Source organism: Thunnus maccoyii, chromosome 9, assembly GCF_910596095.1.
Source record: "Thunnus maccoyii chromosome 9, fThuMac1.1, whole genome shotgun sequence".
In the NCBI taxonomy this organism is placed as follows: Eukaryota; Metazoa; Chordata; class Actinopteri; order Scombriformes; family Scombridae; genus Thunnus; species Thunnus maccoyii.
In genome coordinates, this window is record NC_056541.1 from 9243811 (window position 1) to 9259343 (window position 15533).

The 15533-nt window shown below is 43.5% G+C and overlaps 1 protein-coding gene across 2 annotated transcripts in view; it reads right to left on the reverse strand.

Annotated features, from left to right (window-relative positions):
• Positions 1-828: 828 nt before the first annotated feature.
• Positions 829-15533, reverse strand: part of camsap1b (calmodulin regulated spectrin-associated protein 1b) — a 28898-nt gene continuing 14193 nt past the window's right edge. The window contains exons 4-18 of one of the 2 annotated variants that reach the window (XM_042421380.1): positions 13985-14146; positions 13012-13092; positions 10114-10255; positions 9690-9829; positions 9423-9519; positions 8861-8984; positions 8270-8355; positions 8059-8143; positions 4931-7235; positions 4516-4652; positions 4200-4417; positions 3811-3913; positions 3577-3686; positions 3257-3375; positions 829-2674 (exon numbers count right to left, since the gene is read on the reverse strand). In XM_042421380.1, coding sequence (XP_042277314.1) covers positions 2378-2674; positions 3257-3375; positions 3577-3686; positions 3811-3913; positions 4200-4417; positions 4516-4652; positions 4931-7235; positions 8059-8143; positions 8270-8355; positions 8861-8984; positions 9423-9519; positions 9690-9829; positions 10114-10255; positions 13012-13092; positions 13985-14146 — 4206 coding nt within the window. In that variant the 3' untranslated portion in view covers positions 829-2377. Of the gene's footprint in view, positions 2675-3256; positions 3376-3576; positions 3687-3810; positions 3914-4199; positions 4418-4515; positions 4653-4930; positions 7236-8058; positions 8144-8269; positions 8356-8827; positions 8985-9422; positions 9520-9689; positions 9830-10113; positions 10256-13011; positions 13093-13984; positions 14147-15533 lie in introns of both variants that reach the window. The other variant, XM_042421379.1, reaches the window with a different exon arrangement.

Sequence of the window (15533 nt, forward strand, 5' to 3'; positions counted from 1 at the left end):
AAAGACATAAATCCTACAATTTGAGGTGTTAGTAAAGCTGTAAAGATCTGTGACACTAGTGACAGAAAAAACAAACAGTGAGTCTTCACAAATGGACAAATCAAGCCATGAGAAAAGAATAAAAAAATGAAAATGTGACTTTTTATTCACTTGAAAATTTATTCCGTTTGTTTCAGTGCTTCCATTTTAAAATAAATAGATGGCATGGGATCAAAGATAAAATCAACAAGGATGAAAAGTACACTAGTGTAACAAAAAATGGTGACAAATGCCAATACAATCTTTTAGTTAACATAAAAATACACACACACACACACACATACAATTAAAGATCTACCACCTCCCCCCCACCCAAAGCCCCCAAAAACAAATGCAGCAAATGAGAAATCAAGTATTCTGTTGTTTTTTTTTTGTTTGTTTGTTTGTTTTTTTTGGAGACAGCAGTAGTATCATATCAGCGGAGGCCCGTCAGCTTTACTTCTCAGTATTAAATCTTTAGTGTTTGGTTTAGTTCTCACACTGTTAGGGAGCGAAAAAAACAGCAGAATTAGTTCTCATCTAGAGTTTTTATGCCCATTCAAAAAAAAAAAAAAAAGTAAAATCCCCCAACAAACACAAAGTAAAGTGCTCGTGCAACACTTCTGGTTGTTCTCGAGGCCAACAAACGGTTTCTATGTTAAAAAAAAAAAAAAAAAAGCACTTTGATGTTTGAACGACAGAGAGAAGAGAGAGACGAAGTGGCAGTGTTTGTCAACACCTTGGAGGAATGTTCTTTAATGTTGGTACATAACTGAACCACAGTCCCCCCCCCCCCACCCCCACCCCCACCCACAAACACAAACCCCCCTCCCCGCCCCCCCCTTTTGTGAATATATCAAATACTGTCATTCGAAGCGGTTACAGAGCAGCAGCACGAGGACACTCTTTAAACAACAAGAGTGTGTGGTGTGCGGCTCTCGTGGTTAAAGATGGGACAGGCCGACAAAAACACTAAAGGGAGGGGAGGAGGAGGGTTGACGGGGGGGAGGAAGGGGGACGGGGGGAGGGGTGGGGGGTGGGTTACATTGCATGAAAGAAGCCGTCGACAAGTGTTCATGAGTGCACCTTTATACAGGACAATTCAAGAGTGCCCAGTGGAGAGAGAAAACACAACTAAGCTCTAAACATCAGAGAATCCCCGTTATGATGAAAACACATAACATCAGCTCAAACTCTATACCACATTGCTTTAATAATAATAATAATAATCATAATAAAAAAAAGCTAAAACAAAACAAAAAAAAAGCATCATTTCTGTACCAAAGCCTAATCCATTCACCCTCTTTTGACACCCTCAATAAAAAGGATGTTTCGACAAATAAAAGTATTTAAAATGACCGTCGTTAACGTTTTTTTTTTTTCTTTGTTGTTGGTTTTTTTCGTTGCTATACACATATCCAGTGCTATACGATCAGCGTCTAGTTTAAAAAGCGAGTCGAATAAACAGACGATAGTACCACGATGCGTGAAAGGCCAACGGATGTCCCGAGGGGAGACGGAGAAGCTCCGCCCCTCCCCCCCCCGTGACGAAAAAGAAGACAGTTCAGAGCAGCAGGTTTGTTTTTTTTTTTTTGGAGGTCCCTGGTGAGGCAAAAATCGGCAATGCCAGCCTGATCCGACGGTCCACGGCGGGAAGAGATTTGTTGTTGTTGTTGTTGATGGACAGCAGGGCAGTCCCCCGACTGTCCTAAAGGGTTGTACAAAGGTCCCGCTTTTTTTCTGAAAAGAGCATCAGAAATCCCCGATATATATATACGTCCCCCCTTCCTTTTGTCCGAATCTGTCCGAAGGAGAGGCGTTTTTTTTTCCCGGAGAGAGAAGGAAGGATTTTCGTGCTGCAGCTGAGCTCTCGACCATGACAGTGCTGAACTAATAAATACTTGATGTAAAAAAAGGAACATCCACCACATATGAGAGAGACAGAAAAAAAAAGAAGCCACATGCTTAAGTCGTGGTCGTTGTAGAAAAATAAGAGGAAAAAAAAAAAATGGAGCCGGACCAAAAAGAACCTGAACAGATCGCACTGAGATCACAGGTGGGAAGAAGCGAATTCAGCCGGCGTTTCTCTTTTTTATTTTTGCAAGCACCAGTCCTTTAGACCACCTGTGACACACACACACACACACACACACATTCACACATCCCTTTTCCCTTGTTCCTGCCTTGGTCCACCTACAGATGACCACGTGTCTGTAAAACGTGGCCTCTCCTGAGTAGGTTTCCAAACCGAGCATGGCGTCGAGCTTTGCTGTGGGCGTCAATGCAGTCTATTCAGGGAAGAAGCAAGATGGGGGAAGAGATGATTCGGGTGACGGAGGGTTAAAAAAAAAAAAATCCGCTATTTTCCGCTTTTCTTTGGCACAGCACCTCTCTTGGCCTGCCACAGGTGGTTGTGGATGGTCAGGGCGTCCACGCTGACTGACACAGTCTTGGCGGGGATGACGGTGAACTGCTTCCGGTCTGAGCTGTACTTGTACAGCTTGTCGATCATCTTCTTGCTGATGCTCTTGGGTCCGGTGCCTGTCAGCTTTTGGATCTCTTCGGTGTCGGGGAAGTACGAGTAGAGCGCCCGGAACTGGCAGCCGCCGTCACGAAATAAGATCATCATGTGGTTGGACTCACACTTCTCCAGCTCCTGGTGAGAAAAAGAGGTTGAAGGAAAGAAAGAATGTTGCATTAAGATGAAATTCAGGTACTATTTGGTCACATTAGCCGGCATGACTGCTGGTTTAAATCCTAAAAAATCTGCATGAGCAAACTGACACCACATCTTGTGTTGTTTGGAGCTTTAACTGTTGCTAGGCTAGCTAGTTACTCACTGCTCATCTACAGTGTGTCTGACATTTAGCCTGACTGGATCATGTTACATCATTTGCTGCAACGGAGGAAATAAATTCTCAAGGAGTGGAAAAGTGTTTCCACCTCTGTGCTTAAGAAACGGAAAATAAAAGGTGATCTGTCAGAGAAAAACTGTGATGGAAAATCATCTTGACAGATGTTGAGCCCTCTAAAAAGGAAAATTCTAAACTACTCAGGTCCCAAGTATCAAAGTTTGTAACTGAGAGTGAAGTAAAATGTAGAAACTCATAGACAAAGTATCTCTGTCTCCTGTCTATTACAGACTACAGAGATTTTTACATAAAGAGTTAAAACCAAACAACTTGATAAATTCTATAAACCAGATATTAAGTTGGTCCATGTGAAGCAGAGCACTGACCTCTAGGATCTGGTTCTTCTGGGGCTCGTTGACTTTGCCGGCCAGGCAGCAGTGGGAGATTGCATTATGAATGATTGGCTTGTTTGACTTGGCGCTGGGCTCCTTGAAGAGTTTAGGACCTAAAGAAGGAAAGTCATGTATAATGTGACATATAAAACAAGAGAAAAATGACAGACAACAGCCACTTTGGTAAGAAACTAAAAATTATTGTGATATTAAAATGACTACTAAGAAGTATAGAAACTTGTTTTGATGTTTAGATATTTCAGTAAAGCTGAAAATTAAAAAAAAAAACAACAGAATGAAATGTGTGAACTCACCAGTATATTCAGCCATGGAAGTGATGGAGGAAGCGGTGGAGCCGTTGTCCCAGTCTCTTTCTGCAGTCCGACTATTACGACTTCCAGGAAACGACTCCACAGAGTCGCAGCTGAAACACACAAGAGGAAGGACACGTTCAACAAAAAGGACCAGAGAATCTTTCTTTTTATATATAACTTACTGCAACTCATGAACATGAACAGACACGCATACTTTGTTTGTGAGCAACTTACCGCTGGGAGCCAGCCCCTCCGGAGTTGACGCTGTCAGCCTCGTTGGTGGCAGCAGAGGCCAGAGACAGACTGGATCCTGACTGGGTGTTGCTCAGAGTGTCAGCTGAGGACAAATGCAGAAGACACTTTTAGTATTTTTGTAAAAAAATATAATGTCACTTAAGAAGCAACTTCTAAATAAATATAAAGACAAAGTAACAACCCTTGTCTCAGTAATGTTAGTATTAGTTGTATTAACAAATCTAGGACATTGTAGTAAAAACAGAAAATAACTGGCAGTCAGTGAATGTGCCTCACACACAAAAACCAAATGAAGCACAACATGTTGAAACGTGTCAGGTGAAGTGAAGCTTTATCTAAATGTCTGACTAGTGATGTAACCGTCTTACGTGTGGAAGAAGAGCACTTGGAGAAATTATCGCTGGAGGACTCCTCTCTGAAGACAGACTTGGGTCTGTGTTTCTGCTTCGGTTTGGGGGTTTTGGGCTTTACGAGACCTTGTTCCTCAAACATCTCCTGCTGCTTCCTCCGCAGGTACTCCTGCTTTATCAGCTCCCGCCGCGTCTTCTCCTCCTCTTTACGCACGCGGTCCTCCTCGGCCTTCCGTCTGGTATTGAAATCAAACACTTAAATATATCAGCATCGACTGTGTCGTTTGTGGAAATTATACAAATTATAAAGATTAATAAAGTTAAAGTTACTGACCTGGCTTCATCTCGTTTGAGCTCAGATTCTGCTTCTAGTTGCTGTTTGCGAAGCCGAGCCTCCTCAGCTTTCTTCTGCTGCTTCAGCAAGAACGCTGCTCTCTTCTTAGCGAGCTCATCCTCCGCCTTCTGCTCATCCTAGAACATAAAAACGTAATCATTTAAGTATTCGGTCTTTAATTTAGTGCTGAAAGGAATAATAAATTAGATCCACAGAAAATTAAATCGATGAAAATTTTGTCACACGGCAATGATTATTTAATTATTTCTTCTGATGGGGAAAAAAGCAATTTGAAGGTTTTAGTTTTAAGATACTGAATCAAGACAGGAATTTGTCATGATTTTTGACAAATTAATAAAATTAATAAATGTATTTCGATTAAGTTTGATTGGTGATATTATTTCATCCAGATTACCTTGAAGAAGAAGCCCATGACTGACTTCTCTCCGTCGCCTCCCTCTGTCGTTCCGTCTTCAGCAGCGTCTTCCTCGGGAGCCTTCAGCTCTGACAAATCCACCTCAATCAGATGAGACTTGGAGCGCTGACTCTCCTCTGATGGTATATTCTCTTTTCCTGAACCGTCTGAAGAGTTGAGCTCAGACTCTCTCTGGGTGTTGGACAGGCACTCGTCAAAGGACACTTCTGGGGCAGCCACTGCCGTCAGGTCCACTCGTGTCGGAAGACGCATATTGGCCTCGTCGTGAAGCCTGAAAGTGGCGCTCCGAACGTGGCCGGAGCCTGGCCTGTCGATTGTCTCTCCTGCTGGGGCGTTTCTGGGGCTGGGAGTGTCAGGCTGCTCGGTCCTGGGGGACCTGCCCCCGGCTAACTGCCTCAGGTGTGGTAATGTCTCTGACCCACTCTGGGTGGGGGTGAGGGTCCTGGAGACCTGCCGGCTCTGCTCCTTGGCTATCTTTAGCTCTGATGGTTTGGATCTGGAGCTTCGGCCTGATGTCAGTTTGGGGGGTTTCCTGGTGGGGGCGGTTCCAGTGCTGGAGAGGTGCTCCACATAGTGAAAGGATGCTCCAGCCTTAGAGTTACTGTTTTTGTCGCTGGAGGGAGGAGGAGGTGGAGTTGCACCAGGGGGGGACTGTACATTCTGTTTCATCAACATCTCCTGCTGGAGCGACAGCTGCATCATCTGTTGCTGGATGCTGCCGATGGCGTCATTCAGCAGCTCGATGGAGCGGCTGCACTCGTTAAGGTCCAACTCTTCATCGAGATAGAAGCTTCCGCTGTTCCCTTTCTTATCTGCTTCTAAGGCACCTGTCGGGGTGGTTCCCTCCACCTCTTTGTCCCCCCTCAGGGCATCTACACACATATCATCTTTACTTGATGTTCCTTTCTCCCCATTGAGCTCGTCTTTGGAGAGGTCGGCCTTAAGCGGGTTGGGTAATGTGTCACTCTTGCCACCGCTTTTCTTCACGATGTGCAGGAAGGCTGCCTTACCCAGCTTCTGTCTCTGCCGGGCCGACAGCACTTCCATCTTCTTCTTTTGGTGCTCGATGGCGCGTCGCTTCTCCTCCAGCTGCATACGGAGCTGGACGATTTCAGAAGCTAGAACATTAGCACCGCCGCTACCATCGCCTGTGCGATTGCATCCTCCCATGGGTGAGGTGGGGCTCGGGTCTCTTTTAAGCCTCCAGGTGGAGGCCAGGGGCCCGCTGCTCTCCGACCCATCTGGAGTGGTCCTTTGCGAGCTGGAGGCACTGGAGCGTAGGTCATGGTTGCTGCCAAAGCGTTGCTGCTGGGCTTTGCGCTCAGCGAAGGAGGTCATGCGCACACTTCCGCTGGCCATGCTGCTGGCCTGGGAGTGAGCGCTGAGACACGGGCTGGAGCGACCGCTGCAGCCATTCATGTCTTTGTCCTCGTGCTCTTTCACATTCATGTCCTCTTGGAGTTTGGCTGATTCTTCTTCTTCATCCTCATTAAAGGCTTTCCTGGGCCAGGTGGGGTCTTTAGTTGAAATAGCTTCGTCCAAATCCTCTTCCTCCTCATCCAGGTCTTCCAGCTCAGCGTCCAGGCCCTGGACAGGCTTTGGTTCTTCAGAATCTGAATGCAGGTAGAAACCCCCGGCTGGCTCTCTGGACGAGGAGTCCACACTGCTAGTGACAGTGGGTCTGAACCCTTCTGGACCCTGGGGGGGCTCCTCTGACATATCTGCCTCCTCACCTGGAGGAGAAAAGGTTTGGTTCAAGCCGCAGGGAGCTTTCCTACGAACAGCTGATGTAGATCCATCTCCTCGACGTAGAGAGCCCCTTCCTGAAGACCGAGGCCCCTCACCACTCTCCTCCTCTTTGTTTAGGCATATAGACTTCTCTTTAGCCGTTTTGAGCACGGCAGGCATCAGTGGTTCTAGGTAAAAGCTATCTTGTTCAGGTTTGGACTCAGTGGAAGGTTTGGGTCCCACCCTGGCAGTCGCCTGCATCCCATCAACTTGTTTTGAGATGGCGGGAGCATCAGTCCTGGCAACCGTTACCGGAGTTTCTTCCTCGTCCTCAATGTTGACATTTCCTAGGAGGCCGTGGCCGTTGACTCTGCGCATTGCAGCCTGTGTGGGTTGGTGGACAGAAGTCTGATGTTTGGGCGTGATGTTGATGACGTTGGACGCCAGGCTGTCCTTACTTATAGAGCGGGCAAGACTCACACTGTCACCAGAAACCATGTCAGCATCACTGTCTGTGGCTGAATGAAACATGTAGGGGCTCAGCGTGGACATCGGCCTGCAGAAAGAACATTTATAAATTATTAAATTACTAATTAATTTGTAAAGTCTGTATAATATACAGCTTAAAATATACACTGTACAAGGTTTGATTACATTTCCTAATTAGGCCCCATTTTCTTTTCATTTAACTTCTAATTTTAAGCACAATATTTATCACTGTGACAAGATTACTAAATCACAACACAAGTGAAAAACATTTTCTACATATGTTATCTGGTCAGGACCTGCCCCATAAAAACAAAGACATTCACATTCAGCTGGGTACAAGTGCAGTGTCAGCATACTTCAAGTGCAGAAAGGATAACGAGTTTCTTTAAGTAATAATAGATTTATTTTAACCCTCAAGGTTTCCTAAGATATCCACATGAAGGTAAAAACAAGCAAAATATACATGAAAAATTACAGCTCCATTTACAACTAGGGCCCTTTTTTGTATGTATATATGACCTGTTTTTTGCTTCATTAAACTTTTGGGAGTTTGCAATATTTGATATTGGGAATATTTGCCATAACAATACATTTTACAGAAATGGACTGACATGTAACCATGTAACAATAATTCAATATTTGCATCCACTGTGAATGCAAATTTTATTCCAAAATCGAGATATGAGCACACAATCACTTCTTTTAGATTAGAACACACACTTTGTGTTATTGTACAATGTTCAGGTACCTTAAATTGATTTTCAATGATTTATCTATCATCTTATGTTAAGCTTTCATGTTTTGTGTTTTATATTTCTATCTCCTATTTTTATTGTAAGGCGCTTTGTAACTGTTGTGAAAAGTGTGATATAAATTAAGTTTATTATTACCTTTGCCTCTTGTCGGGCCATGCGACGACAGAGCCTCGAGGCTGTCCGTCCATCTGAGTCAGTGAGTTGGAGCGGTTTCTCAGACCTTTCCAAAAAACACACACACGGACAATTAGGAAGTATGAAAACAGCAGCTGACGACCACCACAGCAGAACATGGACCCAAATCTTTTGTTTGGTATACATAAAAGGGTTTAACTGTTGTCCTCACCTGCACCATCCTCTCCTTGCTGCTTCTGTTGCCTCTGTCGGAGGGGCAAGAGTGGGTGGGAGGGACTGAAGGAAGGACCCCCTTTACTAAAAGCCAAAAAGAAAAGAAATCAGTACGACTTTCACCTTGTCAAAGTGATATTCCACTGTGTTTCACAATTTCTAGCAGCAAGGTTTTTTGGCAGAAATGCAAAACAGTTGTCATCAAATCAGAATCAGATGAACAGATCGAGCCGTTACACACAGGTTACACAACAGACAAACAAGTAGTGGCATGATAAAAATTCCAACAGATCAATGTAATCCTTTAAAAGAGCAAAGCTAAACTTTCAGTCTCCCAAACAAGTGCCAACAACGCACACACACAAAAACAGGACAATGCAAGAATTGTGTTAACTGTGTGCATATCGTTATTATATTTGGTGAGGGAGAAGCCGGTGTGAGAATAAAAAACCAGATGCTGCTGCGTATCTACCCAACCTTTTGAGGGCTACTGTAACTGCTTAGGAGACAGGAGCATGATGAGGTGGAATGAGGAGGAAAGTGAGAGAAGACTTACAGGGGATCAGAGTCTTCGGGATGCAGGAAGTACCTGTTACAGACTTCAGGGCTGCTCTGGTTATCAGCCATGCCGGGGCTGGCCAGGAAGCTGCGCTTGGTGGCGTTGGAGATGGGCACTGATGGGCGGGCACACTTGGGCTGAGCAATGGCTCGAGCTAACAACAAAAGAAAAAAAAGAGGAGAAAAGAGATGTTTATCATTGAATTGCAGGCAGGGATTGAGGTCGGCTGTCATTAGGAAAGTTTTGGACATTGACTGGGATAGAAAAAAAATGGTGAAATCTACCAGTTTCTTAATCAACAAGATGCTTAATAAGCTACTTTTCTACAACAACTGAGTTATTTAATGTACTTAAAGGGCTGGTACAGATCGGCACAAAAACAATTATACTTCATCATCTGCTGCTTTTCCATTATGTCAAAAAGTTCAATCTAAAAATAAATGTTCATGTAATGTTAGAATTAAATGGTGACTTCATGTTTTGAGCAACCTTCACAACGCTAGAACCCTGGATGTTGGTTTCATTATATTACATACTGTGTAACATGAAACGGTTTTCATATGCTGGTGTTTGTATGAAAAGCAAAAATTACCATCTTTAAACTCTTGTAAATCTCTGGGCTGAACAAACTCTGGCTTGACGGTCTCAAACCACCAGAAGAGTTCAGCGATGAACACCATCACATTGTGCTGCACGGAGAGAGAACACATTAGAAACACTTGGATGCTGATGAACAATGGTGTTTAAGAGCACTGATGCATGATGAACAGTCAGATATTTGTACTGCAAGGTTACATTTGTGATAATTATATTTAATTCTATCATATTTATGAAAAACACAGTATGCCGGTCATTCTACCTTGAGCACAAGAGGCGAGTAGAGCATATCCTCCGTTGTCAGATAGAAACTTTTATTCAGATACTCGTTAGCAAACTCTCTGAGTAGCTGGATGTTGTACAGGCTATCAGCGATGGAGGGTACTTCCTTCAGGCAAATATCTGATTAGACAGGCACATGTGAGGGGTCAGATCAGGACACAACTCAATGACCTGATGGCTATAAATGTCACACTGACTGCACTAGGACGGCGAGCCATGTGCAACTGACAAAAATAGTATCACACATGGATATTGAATTCAATGTGTTAGCAAAGAAAGCTTGATGATCGTTACAGGAAAATTCTTTGAGGGGGGAACTGATTATTATTGTGAAGCGGCCGACTCCTGAACGAGGGTGTTGTCTGTGCCAGTGTGGGGAAAGCGTGCGCGCGAGCGCATCGTACCCTCCAGCTTCATGAGGTCCGGGCAGTAGTAGTGGACCACGGTGAGCAGCGCAGCTCCGTCACAAACATCCCTCATCAGGTCTTCCAGCAGTGGGAAGAAGGGCAGCTGGCGGCCCGAGGCGTGCTCCCGACGATACCGTACCTAACCAGCAGAGGGAGAGGATGAGGATCTAATGAGATGAAAAGCCACAGCAACAACACACACCACCACCACCACCACCACTACGGTACTACCAACAAGTGACACATTTTAAAACATCCTAAAGGCAGCGACTAGTGTCACAAGTACAAATCTCTTTTGTGCTGAGATTCACATCTGAACTAGTCAAAGCATATATTGATCATGGATGTTTTCAGCTTTAGTTAATGCCCTTAGCTATCGATTTAAGAATGCATCAAGGTTATCCCCGGGAGTTTCACAGCAAAATGCTTTTATTAATAGAAGTAGAAACTCCTCTTCAACTGATCAACAGCAAGTTTAGTGTAATTTTGCTGCTGAATAAAAAGATCCTCCTGATCACCCAGTTTAGGGAGAACCCTGGTTTTATCACGAGGAGATGGGAGGTGGAGGTGTTAAAGCGGTGATATGAACACAGAGCGGATGGGTCAACCTTCCTCAGGCCTCAGGAGGAAGGCAGCCAGCAGGAGAGCCCGGTCTAACCAGGCAACAAGTACCAGCTGACCGGGAAGGAAACTGGGGTAATCACTGGCCCACTTATGGGAAATGACTGTGTAATGGAGAAACTCGCTCACCCCAGATGCACTCGTTTTGGATATATATACACTGTAACTCATACAGCTGGCTAGGATGAACAATAGATTGATTTAAAGATTTAGCAAAACACGACTAACTCAAACGATATCTGCTAAACATTGTTATTCACTAATCACCTGCAGAACTATGATTTGAAACAACATAAATGTGCACTGCACAAAGCAAACTGCACAGACTGGTACTGCTGCCTGGATATGTTTCTGCATGACCTGCAAATATTCACCTTGTTCTGGAAACGCCTTTCTCTATGTTATGACTAATCAATCTTTATGGCGACAGCAAAAGACACATGAAGAAATGAATCAAAGTTATGCAGAAATGCAGATCAAATTAGCTTTGAACCAGTATATTTGCATCACATGCTGCAGAAGACAGAATGACTGCAACAAGAAAACTTATCAAGAGTCCAATATAACCTTCAGTAACAGTTAAACCCTTTAATAAAAGGAAGCAAAGCTTGATTTTAACACTTACTCTGAGTCCTCAAAACAACCCCTAACACAAGTCTGAAACAACTAGAACTGCAACTAACGATTAGTTTCATTATCGATTAATCTGTTGATTATTTTCTTTATTAATCAATTAGTTGTTTGGTCCATAAAATGTTAGAAAATGGTGAAAAATGTCAACCACTGTTTCCCAAAGCCCAGGGTGACGTCCTCGAATGATAAAATAGTCACATTTGAGAAGCTGGAATTGGAGAATCTGGATTGTTTTCTTCTTAAAAATGATAAATTAATCTAATAATCAACTAATTGTTACAGCTGTAGAGACGACTATGCACTATTTAAACAGATCTCGTACAGCACAACACAACAAAATAAACAAAATTACTTACAAATTTAATGAACAGGATTTGCTCAGCATTAACTTTGATTTATTTATGATTTATTTATTTCACATAATTATACCGATTGTACTGATGTAGCTTATGCCACGAGTAACAGGTGAACTAACCAACTACCAAACAAACTATAGAAGCTCTACTACAAAAGAGAGTTTGAAGTTAAGGGAGTCTTCTCCTGACTAAGAAGGAACACTGTACCGCTTCGGAGAGCTCCTCTGGCTCCAGCATGCATTGGGCCAGCTCGTGCATGACATCAGGCTGACACACACAGAGAGCAGAGATACTGTCAAAGAAGTCCGTGGGCACAGAGGAAACAGTGTGTGTGAGAGCAGAAGAGAGAGAGAGAGAGATCGGAGAAGAAAGGGGGAATGACAAAGCAGATCAGTGAGAGGAGGTGGCCAGGGATGGGACTGCAAAGCAAAAGGAGTGGTGTAGGCATGGATTTGCTCTTATTCTCACTCGGCAAGCAAATACCACACGCACGCACGCACGCACGGGTGAATCCACATGGCCTACTTGAGCTTGAAATGAGATAGCACACACTGCATAGCTGCAAAGAATATCTGAACAGTTTACAAAAGGTCAGAATAACCTTACACCTGTGTGACAAATTTGCCACGAGGAGAGAAAAAAAAAAAAGAAACAAAAAAGTTACTGTCAGCTTTCTCCCCCCCTCGCTGACACACCGGCTACAAGCAGCAGAGAAATGAGCTTGAATGAGCCATGGTGGAGAGTGTGCGCACATCAACACAGAACTATGCGTGCAAAGGGGGAGAGGGGGAAGAAATTGGGGTATGGGGAGAGAGAGAGAGAGGAGGGGGGCAGGAGGGGGGGGGCTGGCATCCAACTTACAGGGACTAGCTTCCAATACCATTTGGAGGGAGACTATCCAGTTTGCAGGGACAAGAGAGGGGGGAGGGAGGGACAGATGAGGAACAGGAGCAGAAAGATTAAATAGGTCAGAGGTCACAGACAAAAGGATCGGATCTGCTTCCGGTTTAAACAGAGAAAAAGAGAGCAGGGTCAGAACAACTCCAAAATGCCTTTAGGAAGAAACATTCCTCATTAATAACTACGTTTCTTCTTGATTTTGTGGAGATGACACCCACCTGGTTATAGACTTAAAGAGGGAAAAATATTTCTAATAAAAAGAGAGTTACTTCTAAAATTCCCCACAGGCCAGAAATGTTAAGCTATTGGCAGAAAATTGTTGGCCGTTCTGGATCTTCATTTATTTTATTTTTTCTTTTTATCCTTACACTTTGAGATACTTTACCTTTTGGTGGCTGGGGGACTCTAACGGGTGGTGCTTGACTTTGTGTTCCCTTTCTGTGATTTCTCTCATCTTAGTGTTCACCTGCAGAAGAAACAATGAAGGCCAGGTTATGCAGGTAATCGTAGAACGTGTTTACATGCGCTGCGGTGACCTGGTTACTGTAAATCTGTGTATACATGCAGCAGTCTGCAATTTGATTTCACCTCTACACCCCCCCATAACCTTATTTTGGAAGCATTGCTCTCTTATCTTAACAGTTTTTTTCCCCTCACGGTGCAATAAGAGGACAGACAGCATAACTTCCTGGAAACCAACTTATTTAGACTTCTAGAGGCAAATTAAATGCTATATAAAGTATCTATTGCTATGTGTAATGATTTCTCTTTTCATCCTCCTGCTCTGCTATCAGACTGACGCATGCATACTGGAAAGCTGACTAGAAACCCAGTTATGTCCTCCAGGTGAAATCTAGCTGAGGAAACACTGCCCATCACAAAAGGACACATTCCTTTCCCCCCCGACAGCGATGGTGTGGGGCATCATGGTGAGTAATGGACACACTGAGTCATTGCTTTCGCTACTTCCGGGCCTTCGAACTTACTGACAGATGAGTGCAACATGAGCCTCTTGTATGTGCTACCAGATCCACACTCTTATCTGTTGACCCGTCTCTTAGCACCAGTGACAAACAAGCCACAATTTAACAAGTGGACCACTGTCACTTGACTGTGTCAATATGAAAACACATTATTCATCCTACATTGTGCCAAACAAGTGAGTGAGTGAGTGAGTGAGTGAGTGAGAGTCATACCATGATTGTTATCAGCTGGACTTTAGAGAGGCTACACAGAAGTATGGAACATGTATGAAAGGTTTTTATAAAGCACTGTGAAAAGTCTTTAATCAATATGTGCTGCTGTGTTTCTTATATTAAATTCACGCCGCTCATGTCTGTGTGTGTGTGTTTGTTGACCTTGTTGATCCAGAAGACCATAGCGTCCTCCATGTCGAAGGGTAGCTCCTTAGAGGCACTGAAGGTAGAGAAGCGCTTGACGGAAGCCACCACTTTCTCGATGCTGATCATCTCCACTGTGTAGGCCATCATCAGGGCATCGATCATGGGCATGTGAGCGCTCTGGATGAGAAAGACAGGAAGAGAAACACAGAGGACAATTCAATTTCATTGGACTCCCCCCTCCACATGTTTCCAATGCAATTAAGATCAAAGCTGGAGGCAAAGAAGCTGAGATTGCAATCTAATGCCATATCAAACATCATAAAACATTATGATGCTCCAAGTGTGGAGCATGATCTAACCATCTGTTTGTTCTTTAATTACACAAAGCAAATCAACCATTTTAAAAACAGTTACATCTACTCGTTTAAGAGAAAGAAGCCACCAGCTGGTCTGTCACTGGTGAAGTGTGTACCAGTTTCTTTGGCAGGTAATTAACCATCATTAAAGGTCGTATAGTGTTAAAAACCTAGTTAGCTTGCGTAACCACTGTGGCGTGAGGATGAACAGGTAAGACTAATGGATTAGGGGTTCTGTCTAATTCAAACCTCTGACGGGACGAATTGGGAGCTTCAAATAATCACCGTGGCTTAATCACTGCAGCTCACAATTATTTTGGGAATATTATATTTAAGTCTAAGTCTTTATCTTTGTTTTTAAGCAAGGACTGAACAGTTTCATTGGCGGTGCGCTTCTCAAATGTTTGGTCTTGAATGACAAAGTCTACTTTGATTATTTCATCTGTTGATGATCTGTCTTGATTAATCTATGAATCATTTGGTCTAAAATAAATTCTGAAAACAGTGAAAAGAATCCAAGATGACGTCTTCAAATGTCTTGTTTTGTCCAACTGACTAAAAAAGAAAGTGAAAGCTCTCATTTGGGGCAACGACAACCAACCTCACACTGTCTTCATCCTATTATAACAGAGGACCAGCACCGGTATCCCTGCTGCAAGTGGCACAACACCTGGTGCCTACCAGTCAAAAATCTTCCTCTTTATAAGCAGGGTGGAACCAACACCAGCCAAATGTTAATTCAATCTCTGCTCTGAGCTGATTAGTTTGTCTGTTCTAAAACCTAATTTGGTCGTCAACCATTATTTCTGAGTCTCATTTTATGCCGACGTTGGTTATTTGTATTTCTAAATTTCTGAATCCACTACATGACAAATAATAAACATGCCATTGTTTCAGTCAGTACTTTGTGTAACATGCTGCCTGACTAATCCAATTGATGATGGAAGTGCACAGAGATTAGGCTCGTTAAAATAACGAATGAGAGCTATTCAGAGCTTTTTCTCCACAGCAAGAACCGCAAGGACACAGATGACAACAGTGAAAATCTACTCCCTGATAAACCCGGACTGTAATATACAAGACGGGGACAAGTTTATTTAACAGGAAAAGATAAAGACTGTGTCTACAGGAAGCTGAAGGCTGCTCAAGTTCTGCTGGCTCATTGGATTCACTTACACAGTACTCACTGTTTTGCTGAGCTGTTTGTG